The sequence below is a fragment of the Phaenicophaeus curvirostris genome, chromosome 2 (assembly GCF_032191515.1).
Source record: "Phaenicophaeus curvirostris isolate KB17595 chromosome 2, BPBGC_Pcur_1.0, whole genome shotgun sequence".
Taxonomy (NCBI): Eukaryota; Metazoa; Chordata; class Aves; order Cuculiformes; family Cuculidae; genus Phaenicophaeus; species Phaenicophaeus curvirostris.
Window position 1 is genome coordinate 125571066 of NC_091393.1, and position 22301 is coordinate 125593366.

Below are 22301 nucleotides of genomic sequence, written 5' to 3' on the forward strand. Positions count from 1 at the left end.
ATGGTTCTTTTTCACTGATATTTAATGTCATTAAGGAATAAGAGAAGCACAGTACTTGGAAAACAGTTGCATGAGAGACTCATGCATGAATTCAGTTGCATTATATGAGCTCAACCAGATAGAAAATTCTAAAGGCTGTGGAGAACATTTTTTCAAAACTAGTGGAAAGGCTCTTTTTTTTTAACTTATTTTCCTATATTTTAATAAACATTGAATGTATCGCTATGTTGGAAGAAGTAACCCCTTGCTACTGTAATATAAACCAGTGAAAACTGTGTCACAAGAGAACAAACCAGGAAGGAACTTAAAGAAGCCCATTCTAACAATATGTATTCATAATTACAGCTTCACAAATTTCTGTGCAATTTTAAGGACAGGCAAAAGAGAAGGCCTATCAAAGGATCAAGTCCTACAGGGTTACAAATTTAAATTCTAGGGAACGTTTTGGGTTCCTGCTGTCACCTTTACACTTTTTCTCTTGGTCCTATATAGCTTTTTCACTCGCTCCTGAAAAATAACCATTATTTACACGTGTTTTCTGTTTAATACTTAACTTCTCTTTAGCTTTTTACACGTTGTTGAAGACACTCTTTGATAGAGCTGTTTCAAATATTTCTCCCACCTTGTGTTTACTTCATTTTCATTGTCGTGTCTTCACAAGCAGCCCTCATTAAGACCTCCATATTTCTAGCTTCCTTCTGTCCAGGTCTCCATGGTTTCTGTGGTCAGCTTGTCCACCACTGACCTAAGTAAGATCATCCTTTTTTTCCTCTCCCTTTACTCTCTCAGCTAATATCATATTTCTTTGTCCCATATTTTCCTCTTAAGTGATGTCATGCATTCACAGTGTAGAGTTCTCACATGAAGCTGATCATTTACAGAGATATATATATATACTTATTTCTTAATAGCCATAGTATTTTTTAAGAACGTTCCTCTACAAATCATTTTGGCCAGCTTGTCAGCACCTAATCTCTGCATGTTTAACACAAGGACTTCCTAGTTCCTTTGTCCTTCTTCATTTGTCTTCGCTGTTGTTCATACAACTATATCATTTTATCTGGACACAGATTTGTGTTGATTTCTTCCAGTGCTTTCTCTCATATATTGAAGATGTGATACGATCATATTATTTCTCTTACAATAATATATACAAAATCACCTTTTTCATACAATCATAGAATAGTTTGGGTTGGAAGGGACCTCAAAGCCCATCCAGTTCCACCCCTACCATGGGCAGGGACACCTCCCACCGGACCAGGCTGCTCCAAGCCCCATCCAACCTGGCCTTGAACCCCTCCAGGGATGGGGCAGCCACAGCTTCCCTGGGCAACCTGGGCCAGTGTCTCACCACTCTCGTAGTGAAGAAATTCCTCCTAACGTCTAGTCTAAATCTGCCCCTCTCCAGTTTATAGCCATTGCCATTTTCCCATCTGTCTTCCTCTGAGGTAGACCCTTCCTGATCTAAAATCTCCCATATGATTGCTGAACTGTGTGGTTTTCTCTTTACTCCTTACTGCTTATGGGTCTCCAAAATGTTGTGTGCAAAATAACAGTCTTTGCCCCATTAATTCCATTTTGATAATTTCTTCCTTGGCCAATCAAATCGCATTCACACTCCTTGTTTCGCATCTGCAGTACTTTCTACATCTGGGAAAGATGCATAATTTTGGCCTCCCTGTTAACTTCTCCTTTTCCCCTTATGATTTTTTAACTGACAGCAAAGAAAGCATCCAAGTTTCGCGACTGGCTGGATTGTAGCAGTATGGAAATAAAGCCAAATGCAGTTGCAATGGAGATATTGGCATATTTAGCATATGAGACTGTGGCACAGGTAAGGGAGTGCACTGGTTGAACTCTAGTTTAACAAAATCAAGTCATAGAATAACCAGGTTGGAAGAGACCCACCAGATCATCAAGTCCAACCATTCCTATCGAGTCCAACCATTCAAACGCTAACCCATGTCCCTCAGCACCTTGTCCACCCATCCCTTAAACACCTCCAGGAAAGGTGACTCAACCCCCTCCCTGGGCAGCCTGTTGGACTTCAGCCTCAGGTGTCTGTGTTGTGAGCCCCTTCAGCAGCACGCAGTCACTGCTTTGGCCACTAAATCAAACTGGATTCCATCTGTCTTTCAATTTACTGTGTGATAGATGTATCCTGTACCGTATTCATCCATCTGATACACAAATACAAATGTTTTATAATGATTACAGAGGAGAGTGGCATCCAGCACAGACTTTATTCAAGTCCAGTCTGAAACCACATACCTCGCAATGTGACCTCTGGCAGCGCGCTGAAGCTCACACAACCCTGTTGCACAATTGGACTAAAAAGCTGGATTTCCTGGAAAACAAAATGTTACCTTTAGTGCCAAGCTGAGCCCTCTTGGGTGGATAGATTACTCCATATGTTTACAGAAGTAGAAAAGAAAGGTTCCTCAGGCTGAAATACCTCTGAATAATTTTGTTTTCAGCTGAGAAACACCAAGAATGATCTGGCCTAACCCACAACTCCTCTCTTTTGTCATTGTTATGATGGCACTGAGAATAAGCACCATGTCAGTAAATCTAGCTGTTTATCATCTGGTTTTGCCCCTCCAGTTGGTGGACTTGGCCCTTTTGGTTAAGCAGGACATGGTTCGCAAAGCTGGTGACCCGTTCAGTCATGCCATATCTGCCACCTTCATACAGTATCACAACACTACTGAGGTAAATCTTGCTTTTTCACATATTAAAGCATTATTTTTATGTGTATTTCGTAGCTTGTTAAGTTCAAAGTAGATGTTATTAAATCTGGTATTGATACAGGCGTATCTTATGGAGCTTTTGAATGTTGGTGTTATGGATTTAGAAGGAAAGACATCAAATTAGAGTTCCAAATGTTAAATTCTTACTAATGTCTTTGTATTTAAATGTAAATCCTCTTCTGTGGGGTGGAAGTTCCTTCTCTGTCGAAGGCTCTGCTGCAGATTTGGGGATTAAAGTTGTCAACAGTGGCGAGTGCAGTGAGTGCTGTATTTCAAGCATCACTATAATACAGATATTAAATAAACCTCTAGAATCAGCAAATTGAATTCTGTATTACGTCTTCTAACAGTATATATTTTACATATACTAACAATATATATTTTCTTGCAACTTGACTATATAACGGCTGTTTGACATCATGCTGTTATAGCCACACCTCTTAGGGCAATCTACAAGTGTCAAGACCAATCTTGACTCTCCTGAAAACACACCACCTCCTACCCCCACACCTCCAGCATCTGCAGGACAGCAACACCTTGGGAAAACCCCATCAGGTGCCCTGGGGAATGGTGGACTTGGACAGGACTCTACAAAATCCAAGCAAAGGAAAAGGAAAAAGGTATGTGGTGGACAAGCCTGGAAAAAAAAAAAAAGAAAAAGTAACTGAAACATCTTCAGTAAATAATGTGTCATTTAAAATATTGCAAACTATAAAATATTAGATATTTTATTAAAAATACAATATTAAATCTATTAAATAGAATATATTAACTCTTAAATAATATGAATATATTGAATATAATATTGAATCTCTATAACCTGTTAAATACTTAAACATATACCAAATGTTAACTATCAATGGTTTTGTAAAGCCACGTATGTGGTTTGGTTGTTTTTTCTTTCAGAATTAGGCTAAAGTTTCTCACTAGTGCCTGCAAACTGCGTTTTGTTGAGGTGATGACTGCTCCTTCTAAGGTGAGCTGCTCCTCTACAGCCACCGTGGGAGACACCACCCAAAAGAATCATCCTCTTTTCTCACAGTAGCAGCAAGTGTAGATTTTGAGTGTCAAAGCATAAACAAAGTAGGCCAAGAGGTAGTGGTGATTTTCCTGCTCCCAGCGCCTTAACCTGCTGCCTTCTTTGCCTATAACAACTTTTCCTGACCTGCTTTGTTTTTATGCCAACTGATTGAATTGAATCTAAATATTTGTTTACTCTGCATAAAATATGGATGTCTCCTATTCAGAGTGTGAAATGTAAATGTAACAGTTCCTGCCTTCTGTTGTAGAGCCTTGGTATTCTCTCTGAGAAGGGCAGGTGTACCTTAAAACCACAAGGGAAAGAGATTTGATTAAATAAACTGCTTAGGAAGCACTGTGTTAGTCACCTACGGCTTTTTTGAAATAAAATATAATAAAGTACGATGGCAGTACTCATTTTGCTGCAAAGCTATGGAGTGATTTGGGATTTTCTCATCTGTCTTATTATTCTCCAAACAGATACACAATTTTTACAGTTAAACCGGTGATTTTTACAAGGACAGATAGGAAAAAGTTATTTTCTCCTTCTAGTGTCATCAGTGCTGTAGATACTCCCAATACCTTCCCCTTTCTCTCTGCCCTTATTATGCTCCATTTAGGAAGCCTTTAGAGAATCCTAAAAACCTCTCTGAAGACTTCTGCTTTTTCCTCTTCCTTTTGTTATACTACGCTTGATTACGTTTTGTTTCTTTGGCTGATTGTCATTATAATTCCTAGGAACAAGAATTTAGCTGGAGATGGTTTTGTTACCTTCTGTTTCACTGATGTTGTGACTTTATTTTAAATTCTTAGGGTTTGACCTAATGCCTTTAAAAGTAACTATATTCTAAAAAGTTAATATATTCTAAAAAGCGAATTCTAAACTGTTTTAATGAAATGTTCCCATGACTTATCCAGTTTGGTTGGGCACATACTGGATATAACTGAGGCATTGAGACAAACGAGTTCGCTTGGTGAAGACTGTTATTCTTAGTTCGTGAAGGGCCAGTCCAGCAGAAAATACTTGAGTTTCATATTCCCTTTTGGAACGTCAATCAACAAGGGAAGAATCATATTATGAATAATTCTGTGTGTGCGCATACTGGCTTCAGTGGACTCAGCACTCTTGAAGATAAAATGTTTTTTGAAAACTATCCCAAGTTTGAAAGCATTAATATATAGTGTGAACGTAGGAGGTGACCGTGTCTGCATGTGCGTGTTACACGTCAGTGCGTAACTCAGGGTTTTGTCAGTCTTAGTGCATTCGCTGATATCATTTCCATGAATTTGTTACCAAGCAGACACTATTCTGATAAGTCATCTGATTTCTGGCAAGGAGCTGCATCCAGATGGAACCTAACCCAACATTTCAATTTGACGAGCAAGGAGAAAATTTTCTTTTAAAATCCTGGGGATATTTTTATAAAACCAATTGACCAACAGCGTTAGACTCCTATTTTTCCTGTTTAGCATCCTTAACCCAATAAAGTCAGTCAAAATTTGAAAACGTTCCAGTTTGAGGTAATTAAAATATTTTTTGCATCCCTCTAATAACATTATGTCACACATTTCATTTTCAAATTTCAAATTACTCAATGGCGATTTTGGTGTCAAATTGCCTTCCACTTTGGGTACTCTTTCAATATTTTCAAGGGGTGCCTTGACATCATAAGAGCCTGAAATGGTTTAAAAATAGTTTCTGCGGTTATTGCAGTACGACTTGTATGACCTTTTCATTTCAGTTTGAGCATTTTCTGCTCTTTTCAATTGCAACGTACAGCAGCACTAGGTGAAAGATTTAAGAGGACAAATACGGTGTTCTTTGGGTCTCTTAAGCAAAGTTCATGTAAAAGTCCTCTTTGATTTGTTAATAGCTTTCTTTCTCCAATGTAGTGTGTGGCAGCAATGATCTGTATCCTCAGGAAAAAAAAAAATTGGTCCATTTAATAAAGGTTTATTTTCATACTTTATGTACTGTAGGTCTGTTGTGTGTTTTTGATTTAGTAACAATTTGTGTTTTTCTGTTGCAGAGCACTGCAGCCTGTGGTATAGAGGCTCAAAGCGATGCCATCCAGCCCAGCCACATCAGAGAGGCCATTCGACGCTATGGCCACAAGATTGGCCCCCTTTCCCCATTCACAGTACGTAATAACAGAGTTTAAAAAGTTATATTTATAATCTTAAAGAACTTTGATTTTCAAGTGGTCAAATGAAGAAGCTTTGGAATTGTTGAGAGCAATTTGTGGTGACTGTAATTTTCTTTATAAAAGTGGCGTAGTTCTCCCGGGAAATAAAACTTAGTAATTTCTGTCTCTTTTTGGAAGGACAAAAAAGTTTTTTCTTCTTTAAAATATTATTTTCTTTCAATTACAAATTATGCTTTTTTGTTAGTGTTTAAATTTTCTGTTTTTGCAAAGTTTAGGTTTACAGTTATTTTAAATTATATGTATTCCAATATGGTGAGGAGCACTTTATATTCTAAAATTAGCCGTTTGTCAGATACTGCTACTATTGGAAGTTGAACTCTCAAGTGACACATTTACGGTTGGAGAAAGAAGAGAATGGTTTCTTTAGACAACTTTGAACCTCCAATAAAATGTAATAGAACTGAGCTTGTGGTAAAACACTGATGGGTTATGAGGTTTTGCCATCATTTTTTCTATGCAAATTTCAAATCCATTGTTCAGAGTAGCCAAATGAATTCTTTATTTAATTTTCTCAGATGATAAAAATGTGAAAGTAGTTTGTCTCCAGTGTCACAAATTGGGGTCATTTTCTTCTGATCTGCTGATTTAAGTGGCTTATGTCCTTGCTAACTTCAGAATATCTGCATTTTGGAAAGAACGAAAGCCAAACAAATTTTTGAGCAGGGGGAGAACGGAGAACACCAAACTAGATCTGAGCTCCTAAAACTCAGGAAGAAATTGTCCATTTTGGGGAGGAAGTTAGGAAAGCAAAATTATTCTGAACTTGGAGAAAGTTTGTCTACGTAAAAATTATACAGAAGTATCTGAAGACCATAAATATCAAGGAAATAGTGGGACTTGACCTCAGAAAGCGAGGAAACAAAAAATACGAGTAAATGAGCTTGTGAAGTGTCTGTTTTTTCCTGATGTCAAAACTGATGAGTGCTTTTATAAATGGCAGTAAATGTTTTCTTTATTAATGACATTTGATATGTATTTGCAGTGAATTATTTTATATAATCTTATCTCTCTCTTTTGCCATTCATTAATTTTAGATTAGTATCATGTAAATCCTAGGACAGAATTTCTAGTCCAAAATAGAGAAATGTATTTAGCAGAAGTTTGCTAAGAGATGTAGCCAATAAGGTGGCAGTAGCTCCTGAAAGCAGAGAATGTGTTTCATTTTATTATAAAGATGTAAAGAGCTGATGAAAACAGTTGCAGAGAGGCATCTTCCTTCCCAGACTTTCTCTAGAAGTGGTTTGATTAATTATTAACAAAGTTTGAAAATTCTCTGCAAACACAAGATGTAACAAAATATTCTAGTTTGAGTTTGATTTTTTAATGTCCTGCAATCTGTGAACTTCCCGAGCAGTGCAACTAAGTGAACCATTTAATATGTTGACATTACCTACTGTCAACATGGTTGATGAGGTGAGCAGATCTGTTCCCTCTAAAGAAGCCAAGAACGAGATGAGGAATCTTGGGTCATCTTCTAGATGCATACAGATGCTGAAGAGCTGAAATATGATTCCTTTTTTAATGAGACAGTTCAGGAAGAGCATTTGGAGAGATGTTACAGAGCATACCTTTAGGTCTGCCAGTCTGCTCACTTTTCCTGTCAGTGCCCACCTTGGCAGCATTGGAGATGAACGTTACTATTGCAGTTTTCCAGCTAGAAAGTACCACAACTAAGTTCCTTACAAGTGCCGAAAGCATGAAGGTAGATAGATGCTTCCTTTGTTTTTGCCTTTTCATGTTGCCAGACTCTCAAATTGTTGTATTAAAAACAGTACGTAGGTGCTTTGAACAATACTGCAGCAATATTGCTTTTGAGTAACTTCTGCTTTCTCCTGTTGCCACCACCATCACAATAGTTTCTTTATGTATCTGCATGGCCTCCTAGACTGGATGACAAAACCAGGAGAAAAAGTTACTCAATGTGCTTCTTTTCATTCTGCGATGACACTTCAAAAACTGCAGAGGGAGAAATATTGAACAGGTATCTGTCATTGGATTCAGTGAAATCATGCTTTCAGCTGTTCCCACCCTTAAACTGACCTGAAGGTCATGAGAGAAGTTAGGAATAAACACCTGCACGTTGTCTTCTCCAATTCCCTTAAGCCTGTTGATCATTCTTCCACATCAGATCTGATTTTATAGTCAATAGGTGCCTTGACAAAGTGCTGGAGGTGAGGAGAAAGGATTTTTCGGCATGCTCAGGTGTTTTACGTGGATTTTTCTTTTGATGGCACTGTTTGTGTTCACAGTCCTACTACAAAAGTAGGGAAAGGAATGCAGAACCAACTTTTTTTGTGAGGCATAATGTGTCCAGTTCAGCCCCTTAGACTGAGCTCTAAGTAAAAGACAGTTCCACGTTGTTAGAACAGTAAGAAGAAACAAGTGTAAGGCTGCCAGTGCCAAACTGCTGTCTTACTCCAGTCTAAGTTTATGATATTTGTACAGGAAGAATGCAGGATCAGTCCTACAAACTAATTGTGTACTTGTGTGTCCCAAATAACATGACACGTGTTAGGAACATACAGGAAATCTCATGCAAGGAGTAACAGTCAAAATAAATCATCCAAAGTATTCAGCAACTGTTTTTTGAGAAGAAGAGCGTGTGACTGCTCTTGAGTGGTGACCATTGAAAAAAGATTGGGGAAAGAAAAAGGAATCACTTCAAACGTGTTCCTGTCTTCTAAAGTAAGAGTGCATGAACTTTAATGGAATACAGTTATTGGGATTTAATAAATTATTTTAGTTTTGTAGGCCATTCTGAAGTTTTCTTAGGTACGTGTCTGATGAGCAGTAAAAAGGATTTAAAGAGGCATTTTACCGTTGCTGTAAATTAGTGAGAAATAATGGACAGCTCTGAACTGCTTTTTCATTTTAAGTAATTTCCATCTCATTCCAGCCGATCATTTGAGACACAGAGCAAACATTTTCTTTTTCATTTGAGAGATTATTTTTAGTTTAACTGGAGTTGTTTTTTGGCGCTTTGCCATGCTGCCTAGTGTGAGGCATTTGGTATCGCCCTGAAATTCACTGTCTATCTTTTTTAATGTCTATGATTTGACAACATTAGGTTTTGAACAACATAATCCTCTGTACAAATGGATTGAGTTTAAATCAGCAGTACGTCTGGAGAAATGAATGAAACTCTGGACTCACAAAGTATCTGATAGTATTTCCCCATTTAAAACCATGAGATACTATAAAATCTATATTCTCTATATGAAAAATCCCATGCAGATGATTGCATTTTAAAACAAGACCAGACAAGAATGTTCTAACAGCGCTTGATATTAAAATACAGATTTTATCAATTCCCGTTTTTATTTTTTTTTTCTGCATTATAGTTTTTTATCTTCTTTCCTTTCTCTCCTATATAGTTCCTCACCTCTGGTGAGCCAGGACTTCTCAGTTCTTAGACTAAAGGTGTGCTTGTGTGTCTGGATAGAGAATTGTGTCGTTGGAGTCATGCACAGTGTGAGTATGTGTGAAGGGAAGCCCTTAAAGAAGGAGAGGTTAATTTTCTGTAGTGGATTGGCATACGTTTTATTGTATATTTTCTCAGCTACCCATCTTTTCTCAGTTTTTTCAGACTCCCAGGGGAAGAAGCAGAGTTTTGCGATAGTTTAAGCAATGCAAATAAAAATAACCAATTATGTCTAAAGAATCCACTTGACTGGGGATCCTAATGGCTTCTCAAAACTTCAGCAAGGAGCTATTCCTCAATGCACCAAGAATCTGCACTCAGCATCCAGTATTTAACCGAGTATGAATTTGTGTTAGCGTCCTGCTTTGCTTTCTTGTGTGAATAGGTTTCCCTGAAGAATTGAGGTGTGTTTCCTAAATGCAGTCATAGTCAACCCGTGACTGCTTAGCCTAGAACCAGCTATGTCACTATCCAACAATTAAAATAAATTGTTCTAGGTGAATAAATGATTATTTCAAGACTGACAAATATCTATTGGTTTTGTTAGATGGATGTTTTTTACAAAAGTAGAATATTTTCAAGCATTAACCCAATTAGAGAGGTGAACGGTACTAGCAGCAATCATAATTGCCCTGACGTTGGGATTTCTGTAGCGTGTTATGGGCAACTCAAACCATAAAGATTTTGCTGGTAACATCCATTGACAATTTCTTTTGATAATAATGGGTTAATAACCTGACACGCCGCGTTTGGCGATTCTCTCTGAAATAACTGCAGTGCAACGTGTCTTGGTCTGTGACACCACAATGAGGGACAAGGGGAGGGAAAGAGCAGAAACAAAGCACAATTTCTTTGAATATGAATCCAAGATACTTATTGATGGTGAGAAACACTTGCCATACAAGATTCTTCATGGCAACTGTGGCTCATGGACTTGCAGGCCAGCTGGCAGGGTCGTGCTGACTGAGTTTGGTAGTGAGGAAATTAAAGCGCATTATGGGGTAATGGGTATTCTCTGACTTCAGGCTTCTGCATATAATAAATGGAATTAAGAAGGTATGATCAGTATGGGGATTCCACAGTTTCTACATTCTCTACCACCAGGGTATTAGTCCAGGATATTAATCATGAAATCATAGAAAGGTTTGGGTTAGTAGGGACCTTAAACATCATCTAATCCAACCTTCCTGCAATTGGCAGGGTCGTCTTCCACTAGATAAGGTGGCCCAGAGCCTCATCCAACCTGAATACTCAAAATGATGGGGCATCCACAACTTCTCTGGACAGCCTATTCTCACGCTGATAGAACTCCTGCCAACTTCATTCTTTCAGCTTTGAGAAGGAGTTGACCTACATCCACCTGTATTAAAATATACGAAACTATTTTGCGTTCTGCTTCAGTTTGAGGCATACATGGCAGAACCCAGCTGCTGATGATTTGTACTGGTGTGATTCCTGTTTTAGTTTTTGTTTCATGGAATCTTGCTGGATTTCACTGGTTGAACCTCGATGCAACTGAGGTTAATCTCATCAGTTCTAGTTGCCAGATACAAACATACTTTCTTTCCAAAATGATTTCCAAAGGAAATCATGTGAATAATTTCTATTTTATAGAACACTTCAAAATACTAGTGTTGCTTCTGAAATGGAAAACTTGAAAGTTTTATCTTTTACTGCTGAATGATCCAGTCCCATGTATAGAATTTAGACTTTACTTCTATTTAAAACCCAAATATAGGGGAATACTTTTAAAAAATACACATCCTTTTGGAACTCTTTTCTTAAGATTCTTAATATGTGTTTGTAAAGTTCAAACGATATTTTCTGGCATCTCTCCCTCTTTTGCTGTTTCATCATGGTTGACCTTCTCTTCCATCTGATTTGGTGATAAGCGTTCCTAATAAGGCAGTTTTGGAAGAAGAGTTAAATTGTGCAATTTATTCTTTAGCAGCGCTTGATGGATGTTGGTTTGGACAGAAAGAGTACTTTGAAACTTTTATAATCATATGGTAAACGAGAACTAACATTAAGACTAGTGAAAATGATCCATATGCATTTATTTTGACCTTTGGTAGCCTGATCTAGTTGGATGTCCCTGCCCATGGCAGGGGGGTTGGAACTAGATGGTCTTTGAGGTCCCTTCCAACCCAAACCATTCTATGATTAATAGCTATGTCAAAATGACAAACATAATTGGAGCATTTAGGTTTTGTCTCCGAGTACAAGCCACAATGGAAAGCAGCAAGTGTGCTCTAGATTCTTCCGCATTGTATTGTTTCTAAGGTGTTCTATATGTATATTTTATCCATATATGCTGTAGTGACAGTATAGGATGCTACTCAGTTTTGCTTTTTGTAAGACAGGAATGGGAAATAGGTAGCTCTGTCATGTGGGATGATGCAATTCCATGTGCTGTACCTGGATCTGTTTCTCTGCTCTGTGCATTTAAGATAAGGAAGTGACAAATTTTATGTGTATTCTTTCATTGCAGGCTAAATCTTGCTTCCTTGGTCAAAGAAAATGGGAAATTTGTCTGCATAGGATTAAGAGACTTTTTGTATTGAGATATATATTTATAATTGAGTGTAAAATTAATATATATGAATATTCTAATTTTTTTATAACATCTATCTCTAATTGCACTCTTCTTCACACATTCTTTTTCTTATCATTCATTTATATAGTTAAGGAGTAGAATATCCTGAATGCCCAGTAGTTAAGCATCAGCTCAGTTTATGCCAGGATCTGAACAACAACAGTATTGGTGTTACAGCCCTTCACATGGAGGTTATAACCAAACTATTAGATCATTTCATGGTTCACTTGGATGAGTGGTCTAGCTATTAGACACATTGACGTGCGACCTAGAATGTTGCATTTCTCTGCCTGTGCCCCAGCACCTCAATGTCTTTCAATACCAAAACCAAATTATAACCAGCTCAATCTTCCTACAGACTGGCCAAAAAAACCTTAAATGACGATATGCTAGATTTATATTAATCTAAAAAGCTCATCTCTGTAAAACGCATAGTGAAAACGGTTTGCAGTATTGACTGGGCCTATAGGTATAATCCTAATATGTATCCAAATATTATTCTAAATAATAATATTTAGTATGCCAAGGTGTTCACAAATATATCAGGTGCATATTTCTTAACAGGAATACAGGCATAATGTCTCCAGAGAAATGTTATTTGAATTGATTGTGTTTTGAACAGTTGGAGTAACCAAATAATCAATAATTCTTTAAAAGTATTAATTCTGTGATGAATATATAGTGGTTACATGAAACCTTGATAAGAACAGTTCTACATAGGAGATAAACAGCTGTAAGTAGTACTTGTGACCATGACCATGAGAGAACTGTGGTAAAAAGTACAGCTAGCATCAGCTACAGTGAAATTAAACCCAAAATGGTCAGCTACAACAGTCAAAGACCACAAGCAAAAAGGATAAGTTTCCAAAGCAGGTTCTTTGTCCGCTCTAGTTTACGCCACTTCTGAAATGAAGTGTTTCAGATATTTAGTTAAAGAGAAACTTGAGTTTATAAAAGTAAATTGTAATCCTTCACAGACCTGTGGAAGACAGTGGCCATTGTTCAGCAGCGTCTACGTGTGTAGTGGAGCGTATTGAATGAACAGAGGGCAAAACCAACTTTTGTTTGGGTATTTACTTTTTGAGGAGAATTCTCCTTCAGGCTCCAAGTCATTTCAGTATGAAAAGACTTGCTAGTCTAAAGCTTCTCTTATTAAAAATTTCAGTCTCGTAAAATTGCCTAAGGATCATTAAACAATGAATATTTGCAAAACCATGTTTATGATGGTGCTTGTGACATTCCCTGCACAAAGAAAATGCTACACCAGAGAATGCTGTTTGGCAGAGACTTAAATTATTTGTACTTTATGCAGTAGATGTGGCACTTAGGGACATGGGTTGGTGGTGGACTTGGCAGTGTTAACATTTACAGTCGAGCTTGATGATCCTAAAGGTCTTTTCCAACCTAAACGATTCTGTGATTCTGTAAAAAGCAAGTTTATTTTAGGTGTCTTAAATGTCAAGAAAAATGCAGCTTCACATTTTGTCTGCAACTTGGTCTTAATGGAAAGAACTTTCTGTATGTGTCAGGCCAAAATAGTAATAAGAAGTAGTTCTGGAATACAGTCTTCAATAATTTCTTCAATACACACAATGTGGATTCATTACACCTACATTTTTCTAAATCACTTGAATGATGTTTCTGAAAGAAATTAAATACCTAGAAACCAAATAAAAAATCTCTGATAGTTAGGGTCTTGTATAATACATGCTGCCTCTATTGATGTTCAAAATCAAATAATACCTATTTTGAAGAAGTCAGGGTTTCATTCTTAATCACTTCTGAAAAATGAAATATATGTAATATGTCAAAAGGCATTTGAAAACTTTTCTTTTAGTTATGCATTCAGTTTCTGATACAGAAAAAGTCAATTTGACATTTTTATTGTTTCTTCTCGTTTTGAAAGCAAAAAAAAAAAGCATTTTAAACAGTTAAATACTTGTGATTTCTTTGTCTATACTTCAAGCTATTGTCTGTAGTTATTTGTTATTCTGCAGTGTTAATACCGTGCGTTTGAAAAATATGAGTTATTTTTCTATAAACCACTAGGAAGTCAAATCTCAGCTTGGAAATCTTGTTCCCTTCTCTCCCAACCCCCAACCCAAGGTTCCTCCTTTCAGATTTATGAAAGAAAACATTTCTTTCTGTAAAAGGTTTTTGTATGCCAGCATCTGGAAGTGTTTATTTCAGTGGTGTGTAATCTATCTGTGGATTTAGTTAGCACCAGACCCCCTTTTGTGTACTCCTGACTTAAAATTTTTATAAATGATCTTGTTGAATTTGTGCCAGTGTGCACATGGTTTGGCTGATTGCTGCATATATCCTTTACCTGCCAGTCACCTCTGATTTATATTCCTTCCCCTCTGCTTTCGCCTTCCAAAAATGGTGCCACTGAACTGTCCTCTAAATCATCTTATTGGATAAATTACTCCAAGATGAGATGGTAGGGTTTTGGCCGACTCCTCGACAGGAGCCATTCCTATAATCCATCCTTGCCCGCTCTGTGTAGAACCATTCAAAAAGAGAGAATGAAGAGGGGAAATCACACTCCCTCTTCGATCTGAACACTATTTCTTCCAGAGATATTCAAAAATGCAAAATCAGATGTTTGATTTATATAACCCTTACTACTCTCTTGAAGATGCATAAACTGCGAATCTTTGGGATACCCTCTCCTTAACTTCACTATATAAGTTCAATCCTAAGAATATGGTGATACAATTTTATTTTAGTGAAAGAATAGCACATTTAAGAATATTTTAAAGCATTCATTTGGAATAGATTGTACGATATACCTGACAGTTCTTTCCATGATAAAACTCCCCATTGGTTTCCTTAAACTAAATAACCAATACTTCTTCGGAATAACAACAGTTCTGTAAGCTTTACTTAATGACATTACTAATTTGGAGAGTTTTATGAAGTTTCCTGGAGAAAAGCAGGTGGCTTGGCAATAATTTAAAAGGTTCACAATTTGTGGTAGCGGTTTCAGGGGGTTTCGTGTTTCTAAAGAGGGAGACCAAGCTGCATATTGCTTAAGAGCGTCTGACACAATGATGTATCATTTTGGACTAAGTTTCCAGAAGTTTGCTGGTCATTAAATGTGCTGCTTGACTTTATATTGCAGTTTCCCAGCTGTCTCTACTGGGGGTAATCTTAAAGCTCGAGAAGAATTTATTAATGAAGGCGTAAGCTTGCAGCACTGATGAAACAGTAAGTTGCCCGGATGATTTTATTAAACAGGAACATAGATTTTTAGATAAGACAAAAATGTCATTTAAGTAGATGTGAAAAGAACTGGCTCATTTTCTGCAGAGCGCTGGGAAAGCATTTACAAACGGTCTGGATAGTATTTGATATCCTGTGGGGACGTTTAAAATTCTTGGATTACACATACATCAGTGTCTCCCTACACAACACAGTACACGAATTGTTGCAAGCAGCGCGCGAGGCTTTCAGGCCGTATAGATGTGGTTCTGTTGAGGTAGGAGATGCTGGCATGAAATGACTCTGCTCATGTAGTTTGCACAGCCACGTGGAGGGTTGCAGCTCCATTGTGTCGATGCTTGTTTAAGCATGTTATGCTGCAGGTATTGCTCTGCACAGGAGCTCGCAGTGTAAGGTTTTATTACATTTCATATCTAGTCATTTAAAAAAAAAATCCAATTTAACAAAAAAATTTACCAGCTCTGTTAGTGAGAAGATAAGTAAGCTGTGAAGTTTCCAATCACTCCTATACAACAAGGCAATTCCTGGTCTCATAAGCCTTACGTAATTATTTTTGTCTATCTGTAGGGCTAGGCTCAAATAGAGACATTTTGCACACAGTTGTACCGATGCAGAAGGATCCAAGGGTAAGAATACATTACTTTTTAAATGAACTGTATGTTCTTATATGCCTCCTGAGAGGCTTAAAAGACTGTAATATAAATGAGAATCTGGCTTCTGGTGCTTTGCTCAAGGCAGTTTAGTGTGTTATATATAAATATATATTTCGAGGGTAAGGTAAGCAAATATAATTCTACAGCAGATAATAGGAAAAAAGGTAACTTAGTTAAGCAAGATATCACACAGAGGAAAGATACATAAAAATGTGCATCTTCAATAATTTACATTTTTTGTAAAGATAATGGCATTCCATCTATGTGACACATACATTTTGGTACAAAGGTTAATAAGAGGGAATGGCCTCAAGCTCTGCCAGGGGAGGTTTAGGCTGGACATTAGGAAAAAATTTTTCACAGGAAGAGTCATTGGGCACTGGGACAGGCTGCCCAGGGAGGGGGTTGAGTCACCTTCCCTGGAGGGGTTTAAGGGACGGGTGGAGGAGGTGGTGAGGGACATGGTTTAGTGTTTGATAGGAATGGTTGGACTTGATCTGGTGGGTCTCTTCCAACCTGGTGATTCTATGAAATAGAAACTTGATAACTGAAGACTCTTAAGAACGATGTGTTTATTTTCCGATTTGTTATTAAACAGAATAATAGTGCAGCTCCCTGCAAGTTTCATGTTCATGTGAGTCTCTTAGACTTTGGACAACATCAGGTACTTATATAGTGCAAGTTGAGTTGTTGTAGTTGCACTCTGTACAATTCTTTCAGATTTCCCTTGAAAATGAGTGCCCATTCATATTTTTCTCCCTGAAAGATCTAATAGTGCTTTATGAACTAAAACTCTGCTCAGAGTCATCACTTCACCTAAGGAGTGGCCCGAGCCAGCTCAGATGTGAAATGCAGCAGCTGTGGACGCCTGGAGCAAAGCTGCTCTGCGTGGTAGCACAGGATGTGAGCTGTCCAGATGAAACATTATGGGAACTTTAGGATCATGTAATGTAACTGTTTGAGTTGTAATTAATCTATAGTTGAAGACAGTTGCATGGAACTTAATTTCTTGTGAACAGGATCTCCGTTTTAGATGTTATTTCTACCACTAACACTTGACAGACTTGTCCTACTGTATGGAGCTTGGACAGACGCTGTACCTGTGGACATGTCTAGCATCACTGATTTGTGACTTTGCAACTAAAGAATGTAAAATCTTCAACTGGGTAACTCTGGAAAGGAATACATGATAATCTAGGAACACCAGAACCAAATGGAAATCTTTTTTTACAACTCTTATTATCTGTTATTTTTCATTCTAGTTGCCTGTTCTCTTGTTCGTGAGACCCTATAGTAATACTCAGACTTGGGTACCTGTCAAATGACACATTGCACGGAGGAGAAAATATTTCTGAAGCTGAAACAGGGACTTAGTGTTTTGTTTCTGTCCATTTATCATGCCTCTCACAGTGAGGTGTCGGTTCTCATTTAAATCTTTGATACCACTAACAGCAAAAATAGTTGTATAGCGAGCAGTGGTACAAATGGTGCTTGATTTCCTCTGGTGTGCATCCACTGTCCCCTGCATCCCCCATGGCAGTGATGCTCGTTCTCCCCTGATCTCTCTGATAGAGCTCCTGGCAGCTGAAGGCAACGCTGCTTTGTGGTTACTCAGAAGCCTTCTTAACACCAAAGTTCTCCTTTTCTCCAAACCAGACCCAGTTCGGGGAGCCTGACTGCAAACTCGGTAAAGCTTGAAAATATTTCTGCACCCGAATCAAATGAAAACATCAGGCTTGAGGCAACTGAACACATTTTATGCATTTCAGTTTGGGGTTTCTGTGTTTCTTGCCTTCCTTGAGGTTTTGCTTTATTCCAGCTTTCTGACTATAGCTTCAAGGTCATGTAAACCTCAATTCAGCGAAGCAGTCATCTGCTTAATTTATAAACTATACCTTCGGTCTGACAAAAGCATGTGCTAAATTGAGGCTTTCGGTATTATTAGTAATATATATTTTGATTTTTCTGTTATTTCAATGTAATTTTTCTAAATTTGGTGCATGTGGGAGAAGAAGATGGAGGAGGATGCTTGGAGGAGGAAAGGACTTTCAGAGATATAAACAGAGATGCAGAAAATCACAGAATCACAGAATAACCAGGTTGGAAGAGACCCACCGGATCACCGAGTCCAACCGTTCCTACCAAACACTAAACCATATCCCTCAGCACCTCGTCCACCCGTGCCTTAAACACCTCCAGGGAAGGTGACTCAACCCCCTCCCTGGGCAGCCTCTGCCAGTGCCCAATGACCCTTTCTGTAAAGAATTTTTTCCTAACGTCTAGCCTAAACCTCCCCTGGCGGAGCTTGAGGCCATTCCCTCTCGTCCTGTCCCCTGTCACTTGGGAGAAGAGCCCAGCACCCTCCTCTCTACAACGTCCTTTCAGGTAGTTGTAGAGAGCAATGAGGTCTCCCCTCAGCCTCCTCTTCTCCAGGCTAAACAACCCCAGCTCTCTCAGCCGCTCCTCATAAGGCCTGTTCTCCAGCCCTTTCACCAGCTTTGTTGCTCTTCTCTGGACTCTCTCCAGAGCCTCAACATCCTTCTTGTGCTGAGGGGCCCAGAACTGAACACAGGATTCGAGGAGCGGTCTCACCAGTGCCGAGTACAGAGGGAGGATAACCTCCCTGGACCTGCTGGTCACACCGTGTCTGATACAAGCCAAGATGCCATTGGCCTTCTTGGCCACCTGGGCCACTGCTGGCTCATATTCAGTCGCTGTCAACCAACACCCCCAGGTCCCTCTCCTCCAGGCAGCTTTCTAGACAGACTTCTCCCAGTCTATAGCACTGCAATATATGTTCATAGTTTATAAATATATCTATATTAGCAAGCAGAACGAAGAAAATAGTCTTTGCCATCTGAAAGGCTTTAATATTTTTTATTTATACAAAAAGTGATTCTTCCTGGTGTTTGGTTTCTCTGGACGTGTAATTTATGGTAGTTCTTTTGTCAGTGATGATGATCTTAAAGGCACTAGTAGTAGCTTTGATTGAAAAAAGGCAAGATCCAGGCATTTCTGCTGCTGGGATGGAAGGTAGAATGTTTCAAAAATATATTTAGTGGAGCTAGAGAATAATTTAGGCAAGAGTTGGACTGAAATTTGAGATTCAGTTATTTTTTCTGTGTTTCATTTTGAAAATGAGCATGGAAACTGCTCAGCTGTAGAAGTGCAGATTATGCATTTGTGTGTCCTGTAAAGGTAGGTGCCAAAATAGGAGAGGATAGACAAGGGTCCTTAAAAAGTACTAACATTAAGCATAATACGGAGTGAAGTTAAGATCAGATCCTTCTTCTGACCTGGTGATATTTGCTTTACTGGAAAGTATTGAAAAATGCTTAACGGATTTAAATATAAATAGATGACAGCACTGGGCCAGCATTAGGTTGTTAGCAGAACTAGACAAACATCACAAAATGAAGGGAAATTCTTGAAAGGGAATATCTTGAAAGACCCTAGAAACTGAGAAAAGTTAATCAGATACCAATCATGTTTTAGGGCTTTGTACCACTGTGGTTATATCTGTGACCGGGGTGTCTAGTTTACAATTAAGCTTCAATCAGCGCTTTCAAGCCAACAGTGGCCCAGGTGGCCAAGAAAAACAGTGACATCTTGATCTGTACCAGAACCAGCATGGCCAGCAGAAGCAAGGAAGGGATCGTCCTGCTGGACTTGCATTGATGGGACCACACCTCGAATCCTTGGGTTCAGTTTTGGGCCTCTCACTCCAAGAAGGACATTGAAGGGCTGGAGTGTGTCCAGAGAAGGGAATGGAGCTGGGGAAGAGGCTGGAGAACAAGGGTTCTGAGGAGCAGCTGAGGGACCTGGGATGTTTAGCTTGGAGAAAAGGAGGCTGAGGGGAGACCTCATCCCTGTCTGCAACTGCCTGAAAGGAGGTTGTAGTGAGGTGGGTGTTGGTCTCTTCTCCCAAGTGACCTAAGAATTTTATGCCTCTAAAGCCATATAATTTAAGTTCAAATAATACTAGGATGATATTAATATGCATAATTAATATTAATAATTAAAAAAAATAGTAATCTTAATTAAAATACGGAAAAAAATCACACGATAAATGTTGCATAGGATTGCAGAATATTGCAGGCTAGGTAGCTGGGGAAGAGGCTGGTATCCAGCCTGGGGAAATTGTACTAATGCAACGTTTCAGGCTGTGAACTGGCACAGGTCAGTCTTTAAGTATGATGTTGTGCTGACAGGTTTGTCATTTTTGATGGTAAAGAATTGAGACAATAGGAAAAAAAAATAAGACTCTCTAGAGATCCTTATGTGTTAGTTTTACTGCAGAAGGTGATAAAACTGCTGGAAGCAAGCAGTCTCCGTGCAGAATTATTGCAATACAAATGGTCTGGAGGTGAGACATACTAATTTCACTAAGTTAACTTTGTTAGCTGGGAATGGTCTGGGTATTTTTTTTTTTTTTTGGTGAAGAATGAGGACTTATTATTAATATTTACTATCAAGAAGAGTACAGTTCTAATTGGTGTTTAGATACGATACTTAAATTACCAGGAGAAAATATAGTTTAGTTTGAGAGTGTAGTTTAGGTGCTCCTAAGGAAAAGCACACAGCTTTTTCTGCATCTGTTAACAGGAAAGTTTAAACAATCTCCCCATTGTGCAAGGAGGGTGTTTTTTTTTTCAAAGCAGCATATGGTATTGAAGACGTGTATGTGCTTGTTGCCACTTTAAGAAAATTAGGGTTGAATAGCTTACTGGGTAGATGAAATCCATATTTATCCCTAATTATCTATGGTAATATGTAGGTGATAAAAAAGAGATAACTCAGTACAAAAGAGAGAAACTGGATGGCTCAGAAAATTGATAAAAAGCTGTTAATCACAACTCTTCAGAACTTGTTGAAAACCATTCTCATGTGATCAAGGCATATTAATTTTGAGTCATAATTTTATATCTCATTCCAGATTATCTAAAGTGACCAGACATTTTGAATGCCTGAAAGAAGTAAGAGTGTTGGCTTTGTTTTGTTTTTTTAAAGGTGCGTGATGGTATTTCCTGAAAGTGCGAAAAGGTTGTTTTTTTCAAAGCTAGATTCATAAATGTTTCTGTAACTTCCTGAGTGAGAAGATGAGAATCAGGAGGAAGGGTAGAGAAAGCAGCTGTGCACCACCAGGATTGTTATTTGGAAAAGAGATAAATTATAGCTGCAATCCAAGTGTGGACGTAGAGAGCATCCAGTATCAGAGATGACCCCGATTTGATGACGATGGTCTTGATCACGATATTCTTACTGCACAGAGATGGAGGATTTGGAATAAGCAGGAGATGAGGAATTCCACTTTGTCTGTGTTCAGCCTGAACTGGCTGCTTGACATGAGAGCTCTCAGAGGGGCATGAAAAGCTCACTAGCCCTGAGTTACTCAGCCAAGAATCTTTATCAGTTGTATTATAAGGTAGGAAACACTTAGTGCTGTGTCTGTGAGCAGCGGTTACAATGCGTAGTATTGTTTGCTTCCTCTAATTTATTACACACTTCCCAAATCATCAAAGCACAATTTCCTTTGGGTTCCTGAAGCAACCCTTTATATTTCTTGTTTTTTTCATGGAAAGAATTTATTCTCAACTTCATAAACTTGATTTTTAAGAAATTGTGTGTTCAAACTTTCTAATAATATGTTTTTTTCCAAAGAAGTAGTATTTCACTTTAAACCAATGTGACAGTACTTGGTTGCCTGGAGTCAGTAACACTCTTTTGGCTTTAGTACTTACTGGCATCTACCCTGACAACTGCCATAGATACTGGAAAGTTCTGAATTTAACCATTATAACTGAGAATGACATTGTAATGTCAAGTCAGATAAACATTTCCCAGAGGGACAAACACAATCTAGTCAGGTTTGGATATGGAGGCTCTGTGCATGCAAACACCATTGTGGATTTTTCAGCCATCTAAGCCTGTACTCATAGTAGCTCCGTGGCCTCCTCTGGACACGTTCCAACAGTTCTGTATCCTTCTAGTGTTGTTGATTCCAGAACAGGAAGGACCTTTCGACACCTGACAAGGTGCAGGAGAGCTCTGGAATCAGATGCAGTGTAACAATAAGCAATAAGGCTTTGGTGGTTCGTCTTGAGAAGTCCCTGATGCTGCTGTAGTTTATAATAGAGATATAGGTGGAGTGGCTGGGGCTCCGCATTCATAGAGAGTGTTGCAGGTTTGGAAAATTTACATTGCAAACTCTTACCAGTTCTCCAAACACAGTTAATTAGGGTCTATTTTCCTTGTCAAATATTTTTGGAAGAAAGTTAAATTGGGATTGTAAAGTAATGAAGAAGACAATTCAGTGACAGAGAGTTACTGAGTTACCACTTGATAAATGAAATGTGAGCAAACTGTTTTCATTTGAAGAGCCATATGTTAAGTATTACATCTGTGAAATAAGAAAATGGGCAACAT

At 38.3% G+C, this 22301-nt stretch overlaps 1 protein-coding gene across 3 annotated transcripts in view; it reads left to right on the forward strand.

Moving 5' to 3' along the window:
- The window catches only part of SUPT3H (SPT3 homolog, SAGA and STAGA complex component), a 247597-nt gene that overhangs the window by 189922 nt on the left and 35374 nt on the right, over positions 1-22301 (forward strand). For all 3 annotated transcript variants that reach the window (XM_069850820.1, XM_069850819.1, XM_069850821.1), the window contains exons 8-11: positions 1722-1834; positions 2605-2712; positions 3182-3370; positions 5801-5911. In XM_069850820.1, coding sequence (XP_069706921.1) covers positions 1722-1834; positions 2605-2712; positions 3182-3370; positions 5801-5911 — 521 coding nt within the window. The remainder of the gene's footprint in view (positions 1-1721; positions 1835-2604; positions 2713-3181; positions 3371-5800; positions 5912-22301) is intronic.